Genomic DNA, 20,289 nt, shown 5'->3' with positions numbered 1-20,289 from the left:
GTGCTCTTAGACTGAAGAGGTATAGAAGTGGGACATCTATTGCGCTGATTGCTAAAGTTGCAGTTTAATTGGATTTTTTTAATAGGTGGCTATATTGTCTTATTATCCCGGAATTCTTTAGACTCCACGTACTTCGGAAGAACAATTTTTTTGAAGTCATTATAAATGTCAAAAGTCGCCACTCGATAGTACCATTTGCATGAAATCTCGTCCACATACAAGTAGCGCGATTCTATCGACTATCGATAACCAGCCAGCTATCGAAAAATTTTGTATGATCATGTGATTAGTGCCTCTAGTGGGCGCCGTAAGAACTTGTTTTGCAGTACATTTTATATGCCAACTATCAATATTCGAAAATACCGGCTGTAGTAGTGTCGCGCTGCAGTTGTTAGTTATCTCACAGTAACGATACAGAATAGTAACGAGAATCTACTGTAGTATCGGATTTATGTTTACGTGACGTGTCCACTTCACGACAATTGCACTACCGACTTGACTGCTACGGCCGCGCCTACACGTGCAATAGTATTGCTCAATCATTTTGCTGCAACTGAAAAATAGTACATTATATTGTATCGGAACTTTAAAATCTTTTTTCAAATATTTCACGATATAAACCCTAAATTGCCAATAATATTAATCGTCCAGTGGCGGTCTGATACAAACGTTTGAACTGAATTGGTTACCCAACAAAAAATACTAGCAAGTCACTTTATCAAATGAAAAGAAGCAAAAGTGTTTACAGTTCCGCTAGTAAGCTTTTTCGTCCTCATAATTCATCCGCTTTTTCAGTTCCCATACATTCAATTTCGCAAACAAAAAGTCGTTTTTAAAAGGTCAAAGTAAATAAACAGTTTTTCCGTTCACTTCGGGGTCTGTACACCAAAATGTTGCGTATTTCAGTTGAAATTTGACTGGATTCGGTGTTCTTGTAGTCAAATCTTATTTGCGGGAACGAACGGAATAGGAGTAAGAGATTATTTCTGAGAAAACGTATGCGTAAGCTGGTTATGTTCCTTTTCGTATTGAAAAAAGAAGGTTTCGAGGTTTGTATAAATAGAAACAACGTTGTGAGAAGTTTTATTTTGAATAACATGATATTGTAAGGCTTCTAAGATAGAACATTATATTATTTTGTCGTTGATAGATCGATCTAAGTACGACGATGATAATAATGATCTAAGTAAAGGCGCTCCAACATACAGAGTTACGTGTTAATTCTTGAAAACATTATTATGGGCATTCAATTGAAAGAGTCTATGAGCCTGTTGAGTAGTAACAGTTAAATGTGGGCTACTACGCACAAGTACCCAAAAAAACACCGATCAAAATAAGCAAAACGGATATTGATTTAGCAAATTTTTAATCAAATCAATTCTCGAACTAATCAAAAGCTCAATTTGTGGCGTCGTATTAAAGGCTTAAAAACTTTGATGGCTGTCCTTTCAATCGTAGGTTTTCGTTTAATTTCGTATGAAGTTCGCAGCACGCTTCATTGGTGCTTTGAACACGATCGAAACTTTGAAAAAGTTGGTTCGAGTTGAGCAGTATTTGAACTGCGTTCTGAGCTCGGCAGCCCTCAAGGAAGGTTATTATTTTAAATGGTATTTCCTCTAGATGTTATCTTATTGCTTTCCCTAACTCCCTCTTAAGCTTGGGTAGAACTAGGTTTCGAGTTTGAAGTTTTAAATCGTTTCTTTTGGTTTGATGAAGAATGAAGTTCATCGTAGCAAAATATTAATGTTAAAATTACATGGTGTACCATAATTATATATACACATGTTAAAATATTTATAATTATTTCTAACAATTGCCTCCTCAATAACAAAGCCTTAAATATCAAATACATAATACAGAAATCTCAAAGTATATTAAATAAATTTAACCCATTAATGTCCCACTGCTAGGCAGGGGTCTGATCCCGTAATGAGGGTGGGGTTAGGCCTTGAGTCCACCACCAAAGTGTTTTAGTCTTCAAAAAATAATTTTGTTTTGAAAGACTACTTACTACTTTTGCAAAACAATATAAAAGTAAATTATCTTTCAGACTTTTCTCTAATAAAACATCGATAAATTCCCAACACGAATCAAGTAAAATAATAGCAGTCTTCCTCCAATCTTCACTCTATCATTTGCTCAATAAATAGACGGAACAACCGCACTAAAACTTCTCAGTAAGAACCCAATTACTCCACTATACTACCACGTAACACACGACTACTATTTATTGTCACGAAATAACCACACAAACTAATTAATTCTTAATACTCTACTTGCTTGTGGAAAAGAAAATAAATTCTATACGAAGACTTCTTCACTGGTGGTGTAGTGCTGGGGTTGTTGTTGATTGAATTGTATCGATAAATCTTTTTAACATGTAGTCTCCTAGTTTGTTTTAAAAATGATTGAATGGAATAGTAATTATATAGATTACCATAAAATCCTACTCATTGTAGGAGTAAATTGTAAAACAACTATTAGATTTCTGAGCTATTTGTCGTTCTTACAAAATTAAATCTAGCATCAGCTCATCTCATATACGAAAGTTTCGGTGTTCTTCTGACCATTTTCCAATGTGAAAAGTGTTCTAATTAATCAACGGTAAGTGATGTTGCTGCAACTTATAAGTCCGGATAGCAAAAAGTAACAAACAACCAGACATCGGAATCAAAGAAACTCGCCAAAATCGATAGCACGAGCTCCCCTCACTATTCCTGATAATCTTTTTGAGATAACGCCCCTTTGTACAGGACTTTCTTTTTCCACTGATTTGATTGTTTTCTTTGTGATAGGCCACGCCGATGATAATCTAAGCATAAAGTTTGGACGGCACACGAACTAATACAAAAACAATTGTATCTCTTTATGTATCTAGATTTGTTTGTTTATGAAAAACTGCTTTTATGTCGAGATATTTTGGAAAAGGTCTCTGTTGAGTAGTGGCTTTGTTCTTAAGGCTATTTCTTACATTGATAACGTAGTATTATATTTCAGATGATGTAATAAAAAAACGTCCCTGCAGCATCGCGATTCTCTACCACTACGTCTTATTGACAACCAGACAGCCAATAGGTACAGCCAATTTTTATATGAAAACGTGAGTGGCGCCCCTAGCGGTTGCCGTAGGAACTAATTTTATATATTTTTAAATGTCAAATTCTCAATGCTCAATAGTACCGACTGCAGTAAATCAGAAAAATTACGATTTGTCTACAAAAATTGTTTCTTTTTCTAGCCTCGTTAAGATTAAGAGTGCCTGTAAAGATTTTTAGTCTATTATTAAGAATTCAATACTAATCCAAAGCACGTACACTCCGTTTACCGACTTGAAAACTCGACATACAGTGAGCTTGAAAGCGTAACAAACATCGCGAGCTAAGTTCATTTAGTTCACCTCGACGTGCTTTTTCCAAAGGCTTTGGTTCACACTTCGAAAAATATAAAAATGTTTATTCCTTTAAGAATTAAATTATTTATATCACAAATTACTAATATACTCAGAGTATGACTTTGACTATTTAAAAATCTTAATTTAGAGATTATTTTATTTCTAGAATAACCTTTCCGAGTCTTCAACGAATAAGTATTTGAAATACAAACTGATTATGTTGTTCTCGAGTTTTGCACATAACAACACGCGTAAAGTATTATTTTTAACAGAAAACTATTACTACTTTTAGTTTTTTACTTGCCATGAATTTTCAACAACTTTCCTTATTAACAGTAAGCCATTTCTTAAGAAATTATATGACATATAAAGCAGGTCACTAAAAGAACGGAATACAGGCTTTTACAATTAATTTGTTTCCTGGCTACAAAACGCCTCAACAAATATTTCCTGAACTAACAAAGTTTCAACAATATGAACTCGAATAATAACTACTTAACGGATAAGTTGAAAACGAATTCAAATTAAAACTGCAACAGTAGTAACAATTACACTAATTAAGTCTGTACTTAAAACAAAATAGTAAAAATGTTTGGTTAAAACTTTCGACAAATATACCCACGATTTCAAGTTCCGTGCGTTTTCGAATAAAACTATTTCATAATAATATTATGCTTCATAGACACAAAGGGTGAATTATAGCAAATTTTACACGTTTTTCTCCTCATGATACTTGTATAAAAGTTATAGTCCTCAATCTTGAACAACACAAGAAAAATACGGCCTAGTTCAATCTTCAAGACTATGCATGTAGCAAGCATAAACATTATCTTGTCTCACATAAATGCATGTGTAAAATTTTACTTCTAATTATTTATAAGAAAACATAACAACCTTTAATAAACACATACACATGTACTAAAGTAATCCACCAAAAAATGTAAAACCAAAATGTTCCGTATCTCGCAATTTTTTCCCTTCATTTTTGCCTGCCTAATTTTGAAAGCACCAAATAAAAGCGAAGTTTAACCTCGCTTAACAAAACAGCTCCCTATTCGTTCGCTAATGTATGGATAAGTTGAATTTTCCAATAAGCATTTTAAAATTTCCTATCTCTAGGAGATTGGAAAAAGTTGGACGGCAGTGCCGGGGGCGGAATACACAACGTGTGTACCGTGTGTTTAGTTGTATACTAGTTTGAGGCAGTTTTGTATATGATATTGAATTGTAGGTGCTAGATTATCTGTAAATAGGGGTTCTGATTATGATACTAGGGGTTAATGTATCGAAGTATTCACGAGTTATTTCTATTTGACGTTTTACTTATCAGCGTGTTCGTTACCTATCAAAAAATTAAGTAAAAGCTTCGCGACTAGAAACAAGTAGCTATTGGTCATCACTTTTACTGAACTGTTGTCGTAAAGCCTTTAATTTGCATTTGTTATTATTTTTATAAATTCAGAAATGTCGAAAACTGAAACTGTTTCTATTATTGTCATAATGTCATGAGTCATCCAGTTTCCTTAAGTTTCATGTATTGTTTAGACTATGATTTGTTCAGCAAGCCTTATTAGTGCATTCAAGGAAATTCACGATACCAAAAGTCTGTCAAACACTATAATCTATCCACTCTAAATCAACATATGATTTTTCAGTATTAACTCAGTCTATTTTCCTATCTACACAAACTAAACAAACCGCTCTTTATTTACAAATTTGCAAGCAAACCACGTCGCATATATTTGACGACGATTTAATAGCTTTACCAGCGCAAACTCGGCTTGAATGGAAAAATATTTTGTCGAATAAAATATGCAGCGGCAACATGTTAGACGGATCAAATATTTTGTTAAAGCTGAATAGCGATAAAGCCGCTACTCGCTAATAGTAAAACATTTTGTTACTACCCCATAAAAAATACTTTATAATTGCTAAAACTATGACAAAATGAACATGTACATATGAACATATTTTTATCACAAAATAAATTTGCAAGCTACGTACAAAATTGGTATGATAAATAAGTTGTGATACTAAAATTTGTTTCGCATCAGAATTTTAAAAATAGGTCTGTACGCATTTTTAACATTTAATAAGCTTAATTTTATTAAACCTTAAAACATGTTTCTAAAATTGTTTTTATTTATAAAAATCGTAGCCGAACTTCGTCTACGGTTGCATTCAGTACAACCGTAAACAACAACAAAAAAAAAACAGTATATATACATACATATATTCCAAAATGTTGTGTGTGACTAGAAAATAAATCTTTAATGTTCGTGACTTACATTTACCAAACCATTTAATAGTGCATCGCTATTGCCGATTGAGCCGATATTCGAATTCCTATCATATTTATAGTCCGTTGGTCACAAATGAAAACTCTGCTATACATTAAACAAGTGTTTCTATTGCATGAATATGCAAAGCCTAACTGTGAATAGGGACTTCATAATAGTGCCCTCATAATATATGAAAATTGCTAATACTCTTGTATAATAAGGCCCTTTTAGAAAGTAGGGCAGAACGATAGACTAACGATGCATTATGTACGTATTCTCTACATTTGTAGAAATGTGCATTTCTGTAGTAAATACGATGATGGATTGGTTTATTGTATTTTTATTTGATTTTACTTACAAGTAGGTGGAATTCAAAGTCTGTCTTTGTTATATGCCAGTTATACGAGTTACTTTTAAAGTAACTACCTACCCGAAATTTATAATATTATTACTTCGTAAGTTGCGATTATTCTTTAGCGTTAGAACATAAATTCTGATTTTTACAAAGCTAACGACAAGACCTAAAACAGTTTTAGTCTATCTATCTGTGAAATTAGTCTATCTAGCAATTCTGTCCTCCGCAATCATGAGTCAGTCTACGAAAAAAGCCTGAGTAAAGAGGTGACTACTTTAACTTTATTTTTCATAAAGCGACATTAAATATTATATGTAATTTATCTGACATGCGTTAACACCTATGACCTCAGCAATTGACCCCTTTGGAATATAAATTCAACCAGCGGCTTATCGCTCCGATTGCGAAATTCCGATCTCAATTATTTAAATTTATTTTGCTGTAAAATTATACCGCTACTTCATACGAATAAATTAATATCTCCCGTGTTGAAATGTATATTTTATATTATTTCAAAGAGAACCCGTCAATTCTCAGAAGACCGATTTATTTGTTTATTTTTAATAACAATATAAACAAACAATAATTTCAGTAAGAGACATACAAAGGAATACTTATGCCAATAAAACATCCTGTAGCGCGATTATCTACAATAATGGTACCATAAAGAGTCGAGAGTTTGAATTTTGTAACTTACTGCAAAAAATAGTTCTTGCGCCGGCCGCTAAAGGCGCTGATCAAATTTTCATACAAAATTTCTTAATAGCTAGGCTAATCATTTTATTGGGATTAACTAGAGCATAACAATACAAATGCTTTATATTTAGTATATCTATATATTATAGTTAGTATATCCTGTTCATCAACATGTAACTACCGGTGGTAATAAATAAATAAATAAAATGTATTTATGTTGGCCTTTAAAAAAATTGCGAATTCCATCGAATCAGCAGATAGTAAATACTAGGTCCACACATAAACGTGAAAACTTTCATAGTTATGCACCGAACAACTCTTCCTTTAACTAGAAAAACCAACTTAAACATTTGGTAGGCAAATTAAAATGGTGTGTTTGTTCAACCGCAAGAGAATATCCTGAACTAATACTAGAATTAAAATCAACATTAAATTGGAGCGAACGTTTGTTGGGCAGCTTCCCGTAGCCCATCCCTCGATAATTTACATATTCAAATGTGAAAGATCAAAGAGGCAAGTTTCGTTACAAACCTTTGGTGGAACGCCCTAGTTCTAGCTGATGTTGAAACTGAAACTACTTTTGTCAGCGGTTTAATGATATTGAAATGCCCCTTTTTATGGAATCTGTATAGATTGGTGGTTACGCCCTTTTGTTTTGGATACGCTTCGCTTTTATTTATTTAAACATCAGCAAATCTATTAAGTTATGAGATATTTGCTACTCCAACTGGAGAGCCATGAGTCCGTTTTTGGGACCGAAAACAAACGCTAAGTACCTTTACCGTTTTCTTGTCAAAGCTTCAATATAATATACTAAGGTGATAAAATTACCGAACACTTCATAATGTTTAATCACAACAAGTTAAATATTATTAAATTTTTATTACGTTCACGGAATCCAAATTAATGTAAAGTGTTTTCCTGTATCGTTATTTTATAAGTCTTCCTCATAATCCGATTTTTGTGTAGTCAATCAAAAAATATGATATTAAGCCCAAGATAATCGGAAACGAATTTGTGAGCAAGCAATCCGATTATAACGTTAGTTATCTTGACTTATCCTCAAGACACGATTTTATTTGATTTTATAACGTTTCCTTAAATGTCAAGCTAAGGAAATAGATGAGGGCAATACTCCGACAATTTTCAATGAAATTTAACGTTTGATAGCGTACCTAACTTTTTATCTATCGTAAAATATTGTAACAATGCTTGAAATAAGATTTTACAATCAAAACTCATATTATTTTACACATTGTACCCACACCATTGTAGGAATCCCTCAGGAACTTCCCACACAAGTCCTAAAGTCCACATCGTTCAATACGAAATTATCCTTAAAACAATGGCAGCAATTCCATTACATTTGCTAAAAAAACGTGAGTTTTACGCTTACACGACAAATACAGAAACAATTTATTTCTAACGAATGCCCCACGTATTTCCGCGCACAATAACAGTAAAATAAAAGCAAGCGTCATGAAATTTGTAATACTGACGTTGTGCAATACGTATGAATTTTCTTTGGTACTTCTTTTGGACGAATGTTATTACAAAATTATGTTCAAAGTGTGTTGCATTGTTTAAAAAGGTACATAAAATAGTATACGATCGTACATAAATATTATCTATACTAATATTATAAAGAGTTTGTTTGTTTGAACGCGTTAATCTCAGGAACTACTGGTCCGATTAGAAAAATTCTTTCAGTGTTAGATAGCCCATTTATCGAAGAAAACTAAAGGCTATATATCATCACGCTGCGACCAATAGGAGCAGAGTACCAAAAAAATGTTACAAAAACGGGGAAAAATTTGACCCTTTCTCTGTTATGTGACGCATGCGAAGTTGCGCGGGTCAGCTAGTATTATTATATTGTATGTATGTACCTATTGCATGCAGTAACTTAAAATCTACTTTGGGCTAATCCTATACTTTGTGTAGTACAAAATTCTGTTCAGGTTTAGTATCTGTATTGGTTAGTTGTATGTTTTACATGTCGATGTGTCGTAGCATATACAGTTTTTAGTACGCAATTTTTATATCAAAATTTATGTTATTATATAAGGCATCCAATACATTGAAGTTTGTTTGCGCTGAAATTCATTTTATACCAATAAATGTTAAAACTAGACGTAAAAATGCAAAATGCTAACTCGATTATTTGTTTTTATAAAACAAAATTCCTATGCCATATCTACAACTAATATTTCAACGCATTAATCTTTTGATGAAAATGCCACACGAATTCTGGTTCAAATAAAATATTCTCGTACATGTAAAACATCGCAAAGCTAGTGAATAATCAATGAATGTTTGATCAGCCTCCTCTAGGTGTTAGAATAACGTAATAAAGCAAAAGTGGACTTCTAAATGAAAATAGGGTTGGTGCTGGCTAAATGCAAATGTACGGTGTAATGGATACTGCCCGAGTTCTGATGTTAAGCGAAAATTTGCTAGATGTTCACGTTATTGCATAAGTTATGTAGTCACGGAATTTCGGCTTGTTTAGTCCGTGGTTATATTAATGATATCTGTACTATATACGATCTACACTACCATTACATAGATACAACGAAATTTCGTTCATGTGTATGTAAAGAGCTATCCCCCAAACCACCAGGATAATTGGTGGTAACTATAGTACAGAGTATTTGAAATAATTTCTTCACGAATTAAATTCTATATCGTACCAAGTTAAATGCACATATTTGTTAAATTAGGACGCAGGCGATAATGAACTGAACCGTTAGTTACAAATTTGTAATAATTTGATGTGAATATCATTTTATGCTCTAAATACACCTATAGTATCAATCAACAACAATTTAACGAGCAATAAATGCATCGACCATATTGATCATTAACAATTTAACGATGGAAATAGATGCCTAAATTCAACATTTCCAAGTTTTAGATCATTTAAAAAGCAGCATTTAGTATAATCTATTGTAGTGAGCATCAAACAATCAATGATCGTGTTTGCTATTTGTATTTCGGGGAAATGAGGCTTATCTCACAATGCAATATCATATGTGTTGTCATCAACATTCCAATACCCTACAGCATTGAACAAAATACCACCGAATTCAACGAAATCCGTATCCTATTGTTCGTAATGCCAGCACATCTCCACTAACTAATCAGTATATACGGCGAAATAGAGATATAGATTTCGGAATAGAAATTACATTCAACTACTATATAGTAATAAAAAAGTAGTTATCGAGAAATGTATGCAAATCTGATTCGCAAATACTAATAAATGAATTAGGTTGCGGCTTGATCCGGCTTGATACTCCCGGCTGTAGAAATTCGCGCTAGCATCAGCTGAGTAGCGTGAATTTCTACAGCCGGGAATATCGAAGTAAATTTCATGTGAAAAGCTTAATGCCCCTAGCAATCCCCTATATTTATTAATAACAATTTGACTCAAGGCCTACCCCTCCCCCTCGTTTGGGAGGAGACCCTTGCCCTGCAGTGGGACAGTAGTGGGTTATAAAAAAAAATGTTTCCAATCATTTTAAACATCCAACTTTCACTAGTCGACAGTACCTAACGGCTTTTGAAAATGGACCTTAAGTTAACAGAGCATTATCTACTTGCGTTCAATTCCATAAACCTTTTCATGCGCCCGAAATCATAAGCCAAAGTTCGTGTCAGATAATTACCAAGAACGTTATACCAAAACAGACAGCCCTAACAAAGCCAGGCGAAGCAAAGTCAACGAATGATTCTATTTTGCATTTTATAACGAGAAGAGAACAAGAGTTTCAATTAACTTTATTCCGTATTTTTCCCGTACCCCCCTTTGTTAACGAGATGTATGCATTCCGCGAAACAATTCGGTATGCAAATATCTCTGCCCTTCAGTTGAAATACTAAAGTTTTCAATTTTATCGTTTTCCTATTGAACTGTTGTATTTTGATTGCATGTATTTGAGGTGTTGATTGGAGGGTGTAAAGAGTGGGAATTATTTATTTGTTTTCGATACTTTTTTTCTTCGATCCGTGTTTCGTTTTAATAGTTTTTCGAGCTTTTATAGCCAGTGATACTGACTGCTTTATTAATTAAGTTGAATGTTAATACGACCCATAAAACATTTGGTAGTTGTTTTCAGCGGTATATAGACAGTAAGAGTCATCATTTCTTACTTACGAGACACTTACAAAAAGCGAAGTCTTTAACACACTTCAACATTTAGGTCAACATCAAATCAGTCTTGACCCATCTATCAGATCCATATTGTAAAGGTCCAACAATAAACTCATTGTCAAACGGACTTCAAACGTCGAAATTCAAAAAGCGTATAACAAAAAGTCTGTCTACATAAACGATTAAAAGCCCGTAAGGACAACGCATCAAAGCCGTGGGCTCTAGCGGCTACACGACGTAACATCGGCAATGGCGAGATTGTAGGTGGGTAATGAGCGAAAAAACATGACCTTAACCATTGTGGAAATATTTGCAGTAAATCAATTAGAATGTTTTTATTTCAATTAATATTATAATAATAACATTCCTATTAAAACTACAACTGCATACAGACGTTATTCGCACGAACGCTAAAAATCCACCAGAGCACTCACATTCTCTACATTCATTTGATAAAATAATTTAGAGGAATGTTTAATAAAGTACGTTTGCGAATTTCAGTGAAATTTCGGTTCAAATTCTATGCAGGCCTAATCTTGCCTAGGCTTGATTAATAAAATTGTATACTTATGCATATATAGAATAAAATTATTGATAATTTCAAACACACATTTCAATTATGTATAATGTAATATAATATGTTCTACGATTACACTAATTTAACGCGAAGATAACATAGAAAATCACGGGCGATTTATTCCATAACTTCAAACTATTGTTACATTAGAAGTTAACGTAACAAAAACTATAGTAGTTGTACTACTGCATCATATATCTGTATACTGTCCCCAGCCCAAATGACAAAAGAATCCAGAGATTTGAATTTAAATGAACACGAAAATGAAAAATATCAAAGTGATTCGTTCTAACTTTTTGCTCCCGTTATGTTTTTCAATTCATTATTATTTTATGTGTAGCTGTAACCGTTAGGGGTATTTAAATTGTTTTTTTTTGTTCTTCCAAGTCCAAGTTTTGGCTTAAAGCAATCAATTTTAATTGGACAACACGTAGTTTTGGAACACGAAGTTATCTATACTAATATTATAAAGCTGAAGAGTTTGTTTGTTTGATTGTTTGTTTGTTTGTGTGAACGCGCTAATCTCAGGAACTACTGGTCCGATTTGAAAAATTCTTTCAGTGTTAGATAGTCCATTTATCGAGGAAGGCTATATATAGGCTATATATCATCCCGCTACGACTGTTAGGAGCAAAGTAGCAATATAAAATGTTTCAAAAACGGGGAAAATCTTGACCCATTCTCTCTTATGTGACGCAAGCGAAGTTGCGCGGGTCAGCTAGTTTATTGATATTTCTAAATTTTTTTTACTGTACAACTAGCTTTTACCAACAATTTCATCCGCGCAAAAGATTTTCTGGGGTAAATGTATCCTATGCATTATTCCAGATTAAAAACTATCTAACTAAATCTTGTCAAAATTTGTACAATAGTTTTTGTGTGATTTAGAAATTAACATCGATACAAGTCTCCCAAACTTTCGCATTTATATAATTACTGTAGATTACTAAACAATCATCATGATTTACTTTTAAAGCAAAATAGCACTGTAAAGTCAATATAAAGCTATCCAAATTGTAATACCTTATGAAGATTGAACACGTTCCGTAAAGGACAAATAAACATACTACATTAAAGTCAACTGGCGATACGTTACACAACTTTAAACACAAGTTTGATACGTTAATTGGCGTCTGGCTGCAATTTCCACTGTGGTATCAACATTAACATTCGTAATCTGAACGGTGGAACTTATTTCACTTGAGTTTAACTTTTCGAGCTGTTTATTTACAGAACGAATAATTTATTTTTTTGTACGGTTACTACATAGTCAAAATAATGTCAAAAATGTTTAAGACTTCCGAAAGGTAGACTCGATTTAACGACTGTTATCTTAGTTAACAACAACCGATATCGACTTTTAACGTGCCCGTTTTTCCGTAGCAAGCTCACGCTTGGTTCAAATACGGAAATGCCGTCACCCATCTACGAAATGACCGTACCAAGGGTTGCTTAATCCACATATCGGCCAGTGACCTCTAGAGCTAATAATACTCGTTTAAACATTCGTTTATTTGAAGAAATAATAAATGCTTGTTAGTCGCATCCCACGTGGTTATAGGGGTGTTTTCGCGTCTTTTTATAGAAATGTTAAATTATGATATTGCAAACATGAAATGAATGTCAAAAGATTTGCTGTGTGATTTTGTCATAATTACGACGTAGGCGTTATTGTTATCTCACTTTAATGATGTTTTCATTACACTGTGAATTGATATTATTATTTTTTACTGAATCGTATTTTATATTTTATATGTCAACTAAACAAATAAATACAAGTAATTTCTTAAATAGGAAATAAACGAAAATTATGGCTGAGTAAAATCGCGTTTGGCGCAAAGGCAAAGCAAATGGAACATCATTAGAATTTGGACATGTATCGTGAATTATATAGGCACATGAAACAAGTTCAATAGAGTTAATAGTATTTCAGATCCTTTCTTTTTACTATATACTTGACAGGCTAAAAGACTAAGCGGGCTTCAAATCTTGTCAAAACAAAAAAAGCATTCAACAAGGCCTTACAATAGGGTTTCAACTACTATAACTGTAAAGAGTATAACAATGATCACTTACTAGTAATAGGCTGCAAGTCGTAACCATCCGAAGCAATTACAGTAATGTTATGACCGTCCACTGAAAGCTCAATAGGACAATTCAGGAACTCAGCGTTGATCACTCGAAAACGATACTTGTAGCCCTGGAAATAAGGTTAAAATTTTAATGGTTGTCTCATGTCGTAGTCGTTAGGCTTTCTTGTGGGAAGGTAAATGATACTTATAGCCTTCTGTAGTCTCGATGTTGCTGGCCATTTGGGACGATCAGTGGGGTCTTGACAGTTTTGTTGGAGTACGGTTACTAATTTGAGTATTCTAGATGGGAATATGTTGAACAGCCCCAGGTTAGACTTGGTGTTGGTGAAGTCATTAAAGGTCGTGAGACTTAGTTGGTAGATAAATAGAAATTAGCACTTGTCTCATTCGTAGATAAAGTTTTTGGGTACTAAGAAACCCAAACATAGCTTAACTGAATTTCCAAACAAATGAACTAGTCAAAATTGGTAATGGTCAAATTTACACTACAACTGTGTTATACCACTGTGAACTATCAAGTATTTTGTATGAAAAACTGACGAGCGCCCCTAGCGTATTTCATAAGAACTAAAAGTTTCTAAGAACTAAAACTTCTTAAAGCGTTTTAAAATGTTAAATATCTTGCAGAAAATCGCTTCAGAAAATTAAATGAATTCAACTGAAACTGAAATTCAAGAGAAATAGTATACTACAGTCATATATCTATCTAATACAGATATTCGCAATAATCGAATGCTGAACACAAGGAAGTTCGCACTAAATCATTGAAAGCTTGGCCATAATATCTGAATAGCCGGATCGTGGTACAGGAAGTGAATGCAAGAACCATTGAGCCAACGATGACCGGAGCGACGATTTCTCAGAATTATTGCATTGATCTTGATGAATAGGGACATACGATTTGAGTTAAATGGCTATGTTCTATGAGATGCTATTGTAGATTCTAGAATGGCTAACCTGATAATTGGCTTTGACTTATTTAGAACGATACAAGAAAGGAGCAATACATTAATTGAATTCATGAAATAGTTTGTGATTATCATACCAAGTGGCGTTCTTTGAGAAAAACATCTACCTCTTTGGGAAAAGTCGTAGTAGTATGTATTTATGCTTCCAGCAGCGTAAGTTTTTATTACAAGCTTAAGAAGACATGACTGAATTTTCCGTAGTATTTTAACATTGAAGGAAAACATAGTGATAAGACCTTGCCTGAGACTTCTACATCACAGTTTTTCGAAACATTCTGCTTGCACTTGACAAGCGCGACGGACTGCATGGCCTTTTCTCTCTGATTTTAGAAGATGGCACTTGCATAACATTGGTCTTATTGTAATAGTTGGTAATAAAAAATTTACTTATTTTCTGAACTCCTTACCTGTTCCACATTGAACCTCGCAGTCCTCATATACATAGGTTTCTCGGTATCATTGTTAAAGACCTTGAACCGTCCTACACCATTGATGAGTAACGTTGGAGGTTTGTTGTCGCCCTTCGAGTGGTGGTGGTCCGTGAACATGCCGATGGCAAGATCGTGGATCCAGTCTGTCACTATCATAACGTGCTCTGATCTGAAATAGAAGGATTTTGTTAGATTTTCACATTTAAAATCAGATTAGGAAAAAAATTGGGACTAAAGAATGTCATTTCTTGAATCATCGATAGTTGACGATCGTGATTCGCAGTACTGCGATTTACTTTTTTCAAGTTAGTGTTGGTCAAAGAGTGATTCGCATCAAAGAAATTCAAGAATAATGACTTTCTAGTACTTTATTACGACGAAGGATTAAATCAATCATAATTTTACTGTCGTCAAAAGTACTCATTGCTTACGTCTAGCGTATTACGACTGTTAAGCCTCGATACAAATAGGTTGATGAATAATTATCCATTAGAGACAAAGCTTAATAATATCTTTAATCTAAATTCAAATATCACTACAATACCCACATATAAACCTTTATAAAAAGACTTAACTTTCTTTCACTCTTGACATCCCACTTTCTATTTAAGTGCCTGTCCTAATTCACCAAAAGCGTTTGCTAAACGGTCAAAGTACAAAAATACTCCTGACCTTATTCCTAATGGCTAACCCAAATTGTATTTTGAATCCTATTTTTGGTTCATCGAACGACATTAACAAAATTGCCTCTACCTACGTGGAAATATGACCTGCATCCCACACGAAATATTTCGATTTATAGTAGGTAATTTATTACTCAGAACAAATAGGTATGGCCGTCCACATACTTTATAACAGTGACTAATTATAGAGACATCAAACTTGTAACAATTTTGTTAAAAAGTGATATGAAAATCTATGCATTATGTATTTAATAACCCAATTGAATAATCGTCAGTGCCAGTATCACGACCAGTCCGAAAAAAAAGTGTCAGAGAATGTACCACTTTAAAGATAATCTATAATAATATTCCACTTTTTAAGCTAATCTATACGGATACGAAAGTAGTAAAACCTAGATCAAAAGTTTCTAATACTTTCTGACAATAATTGACATTAATTGTTTCAAAAACCAACTTAAACTGCAAGTTAACTAAACTAAACCGAATGAAAACAAAAACTACAGTAACACTGTGCTCAATACTGGCTCGAAAACTTGCTGCTTTTGAGCAATAGCTACCTAGTAGCACGTGTTTAAAAACCTACCAATATTTAGACCAAAGGCTGCTCTAAAAGTAACAATAAAACATTAGCAACAAAACAAACCATTCAAAGAAAACACCAGCTTATCAGACACTCAAAGGATGAAACCACCTAGTATTTTTCTCAACCACTTTGTTTGATCGTGTCTGTAGTACAATAAATATTGACACTGCAGGTTTACGGTACCGGTAATAAGATTTGCTGACGATGCTGTTTGTATACACGTTTCGGTTTAGCTTTATCTACTGTTAAAACGTAAAGCAGCTTTGTGCTAGATTTTTGGGAAAGATCTCGTCTTTATTAAAAATTGTGCTTCATTTATAAGAGTAAAGTCTAAAAAAGTAAGTAAGTGTTAAGTCATTAAATTAGGTTGAATGAACGTGTCACGCTACAAGTAGACAACATAAACACACAAAGCCCATTAAGTAGACGCACATATCATTTTTATATTTATTAAATGGATATTGGTAATTCTGACTATTTCAAATACTTTCTTAAAAGTTAATGAAATAAAGGATATTCTGAATTTGATTTTAATCTAATTTGTTTTACAAAATAAAGTTGATTTTTCGACATTTTTGTGATGACTTGCAGAGACAATCCTGTATTAACATCGCTCTAGTTAATTACAATCCAAATAAATTTCTTGTAAAGTTCCCTTTCAGAAAATAAATATTATTTTAAATAAAATTTAATCGCCATTCATACTGACTTACAGCACTCTACGTCGCACGTTACAATACATTTTGATTTTATAAATATTTAATGAATGAACCAATAAATGTCTTACCTGTCGTAATCATAAATATTGCCATGATGATCTTGGGACTTTGGCTTTCTTATGATTAAAGCACCAGCTGCGCCATCAGCGCGTTGCATGCCCGAGTGAGAGTGCCAAAAGTGTGTGCCCGAATGTGACGCGTTGAACTGGTACCTAGGAAAAAATACTTTAGATTAGTTTGAAAACTATATTTTCGTTAGTATGTATTATATCTGTAATTGAGCCAAGGACCAAAGTGCACAAAATTATGTAACTTTAATTCTCTACAGCCGGTATTATCGACAACCGACTAGCTATAGAGAAATTTTGTATGATAATCTGATCAGTGCCGCTAGCGGGCGCTGTATAAACTATTTTTGCAGTACATTTTAAATGTCTAACTCTCGATACAAACAGCTATCACTATAGACAAATTAAATAGAACCTTTGTATAATTAAGTCTTTTCACACCGAGCGATCCAATTGGCAATTTTACAATCCGATTTTTAGGGTTCAGTTCTAATTGGATGAAGTAGAATGCACTTATTTATACAATCAATATTCAAATGCTGTAAAACTATTTTTTTTCAGCTTAATTTATATATTAGAAAAAGAATTTATAAATCTAATTAATATATAAACATGGTGTACCTGAAGGTAGTCTGCGGTAGGATAGGACACTGGGTAACGTAAGGCGTCCCATCCATGAACGGCGTGCCCTTCTGATGCTGACCGTGCCAATGTACTGTAGTACCTTCTGTCATTAGATCGTTCTCTAAGTCGACTATGATGCGGTCGTGTTGGCAAACCTGAAATAAAGAAAAAAATGTATCTAGAGACTGTAAGTTAATGCCTGGATGCGTATAATATAACCAACTAGCTGACCCGCGCAACTTCGCTTGCGTCACATAAGAGAGAATGGGTCAGAATGTTCCATGTTTTTGTAACACTTTTTACTGTTACCTCTTCTGCTCCTATTGGTCATAGCGTGATGATATAAAATATGCTTTTTTTTCACGAAAAATATTCTCAAAATTATTTATATCTCTTAGTATAACGAAGTCGCGCTAAGGCATATCCGCCATTAAAACAGTTGCCATGGCAACGGAATTTTGTTAATTCAATGTCATTATAATATTGATTTCTCGCGACTTCGTTGAATTTTCTGAATTTTCCCGGGAAATGCGTCATTTTCCCGGGGTAAAAAGTAGCCTATGTCCTTTCTCGGGTATCAAAATATCTCCATACCAAATTTCATGCAAATTGGTTCAGTAGTTTAGACGTGATTGAGTAGCAGACAGACAGACAGACAGACAGACAGACAGACAGAGTTACTTTCGCATTTATAATATTAGTATGGATCATAACCCTATTCAGTTTCATAAAGAAAATTTTAGTGTTATTATTCTCTCTAACAATCAGAAGAAATCCATACTAATATTATAAATGCGAAAGTAACTCTGTCTGTCTGTCTGTCTGTCTGTCTGTCTGTCTGCTACTCAATCACGCCTAAACTACTGAACCAATTTGCATGAAATTTTGTATGGAGATATTTTGATACCCGAGAAAGAACATAGGCTACTTTTTATCCCGGGAAAATGACGCATTTTTCCGGGAAAATTCAAGTAGCGAACGAAGTCGCGAATAATCAATATTATAATGACATTGAAATAACAAAATTCCGTTGTCATGGCAACTGTTTTAATGGCGGATATTGTCTTAGCGCGACTTAGTTATATGAGATATAAATAATTTTGAGAATATTTTTCGTGAAAAAGTATATTTTATATCATCACGCTACGACCAATAGGAGCAGAGTAACAGTAAAAAGTGTTACAAAAACGTAGAAAATTCTGACCCATTCTCTCTTATGTGACGCAAGCGAAGTTGCGCGGGTCAGCTAGTAGTAATATATTTTTTCATTAACCTGCACAGTACCATAATTGGCCAAAAGTCTTTCTTAAAAGTTATTTTAATATGTAACTAATTCATGAAAAATGTGGGCCTTCGTGATAAAGGCATTAATAAATAATTAGGTCCTAAAGTTTTTTTTTAAGTTACCTGTCATTATTTAATTCAAACATTCATATGTTTCATTTTCAAACAAACTAGTTACCTGAGTGAAATATAAAAAAAACTAAAGTAAACAAAGCATCACCTTTAAGGTCAACGACCTCCAGTCAAATGAATACCTAATTTAAAATAAGGCAACGAGTCAGGTACAAAATTAACGTCAAACTCTTAATACAACGGGTTGGCAGTAAAAGCCAGTGTAACTAGATTACCGCAGTTGACTCCTACAACTTGTGTGACGGCAAAAGCTAATTCATTCTATAATTGCCTTCACGACGCCGTAAATGTACGGTGGAATACACAGAGACTTGTATCAAACTGTACTATGTTTATTGCAAAGGAATTTGTAGATTCTCGATTGGTTCGTTAATATAAAGAGAATATTATCGGTTTTTGTATGTGCCAAGTAGAGGGTATCTATTAATGCTTCCTACGTTTATATGATAAAAATGATTATACTTTGTGATCTGGGGGCACGGAAGTGCCCCCGCAAGTCGAGCAAAAAAAAAGCGGCACGGCCGTAACATCCTTTTCTCGAAGCAATTCGGGCTATTTTTGACACCCCTATAATTTCGTTGTGGATAAAACAAGAAGTCTGGATTTTCAGCAAGTAATTAGTCATTGTATAAACACGGTATATTAAAAATTTCAGTCAATTTGAACCAGTAGTTTAAGAATGACAACTTGTTAAAATTTTGAATTTTGTCACTCACTGATTCACTGACTCACTGACTCACTGACTCACCGATCATCAAAAGTCTAAGGTACTTCTAGCAGACTTAGGAGCTTAAAATTTAGAATACAAATAGGGTTTAGTGTCTTAATCATGGGAAAATTTTAATATTTTCTGATTTTGGTCCAGTTTTCTAAATACACCAACTGCAACAATAACTTTGTAATCCAATATAAATGTATAAGATTACAAAGTTACATTTGCAGTTAATGAATTATTATTACTGTAGAAAATAAAATAAATAGGTGTAATTAGGTACCTACTATATGAGGCATAACGGGAGGGGGTATAGGGTGGGTAAGGGTGTTTAGCCCATGAAACTGAACAACATTCCCATAGGAAAATATGTTGAATTATGAAAAAAAAAAGTCTTTCCATACAAATTGGACTTATGTTCGCTCTACAAAAAGAAGTGAGATGCCATCAAAAACATTCTGTAAAAACCTCAAGTCTCGCCGTAAAAAGTGGTGAGATCTATATAATATCAAGTCGATTAATCTATTTAGTCTCT

At 33.6% G+C, this 20,289-nt stretch overlaps 1 protein-coding gene and 1 long non-coding RNA gene across 5 annotated transcripts in view; one reads left to right on the top strand and one right to left on the bottom strand.

Moving 5' to 3' along the window:
* LOC142983100 (uncharacterized) overlaps positions 1–20,289 on the bottom strand; it is a 105,868-nt gene that overhangs the window by 12,359 nt on the left and 73,220 nt on the right. For all 4 annotated transcript variants that reach the window (XM_076129935.1, XM_076129934.1, XM_076129933.1 and 1 more), the window contains exons 4-7: positions 17,624–17,781; positions 17,003–17,146; positions 14,926–15,118; positions 13,534–13,657 (exon numbers count right to left, since the gene is read on the bottom strand). In XM_076129935.1, coding sequence (XP_075986050.1) covers positions 13,534–13,657; positions 14,926–15,118; positions 17,003–17,146; positions 17,624–17,781 — 619 coding nt within the window. The remainder of the gene's footprint in view (positions 1–13,533; positions 13,658–14,925; positions 15,119–17,002; positions 17,147–17,623; positions 17,782–20,289) is intronic.
* On the top strand, positions 653–4,164 carry LOC142983101 (uncharacterized). The gene is made up of 3 exons (XR_012960036.1): positions 653–756; positions 2,998–3,075; positions 3,239–4,164. It is a non-coding gene; the product is annotated as an uncharacterized LOC142983101 (long non-coding RNA).

The sequence above is a fragment of the Anticarsia gemmatalis genome, chromosome 23 (genome assembly GCF_050436995.1).
Source record: "Anticarsia gemmatalis isolate Benzon Research Colony breed Stoneville strain chromosome 23, ilAntGemm2 primary, whole genome shotgun sequence".
NCBI lineage: Eukaryota > Metazoa > Arthropoda > Insecta > Lepidoptera > Erebidae > Anticarsia > Anticarsia gemmatalis.
The sequence above is the reverse complement of the archived record's forward strand: the minus strand, read 5'-3'. Positions and strand labels throughout refer to the sequence as shown.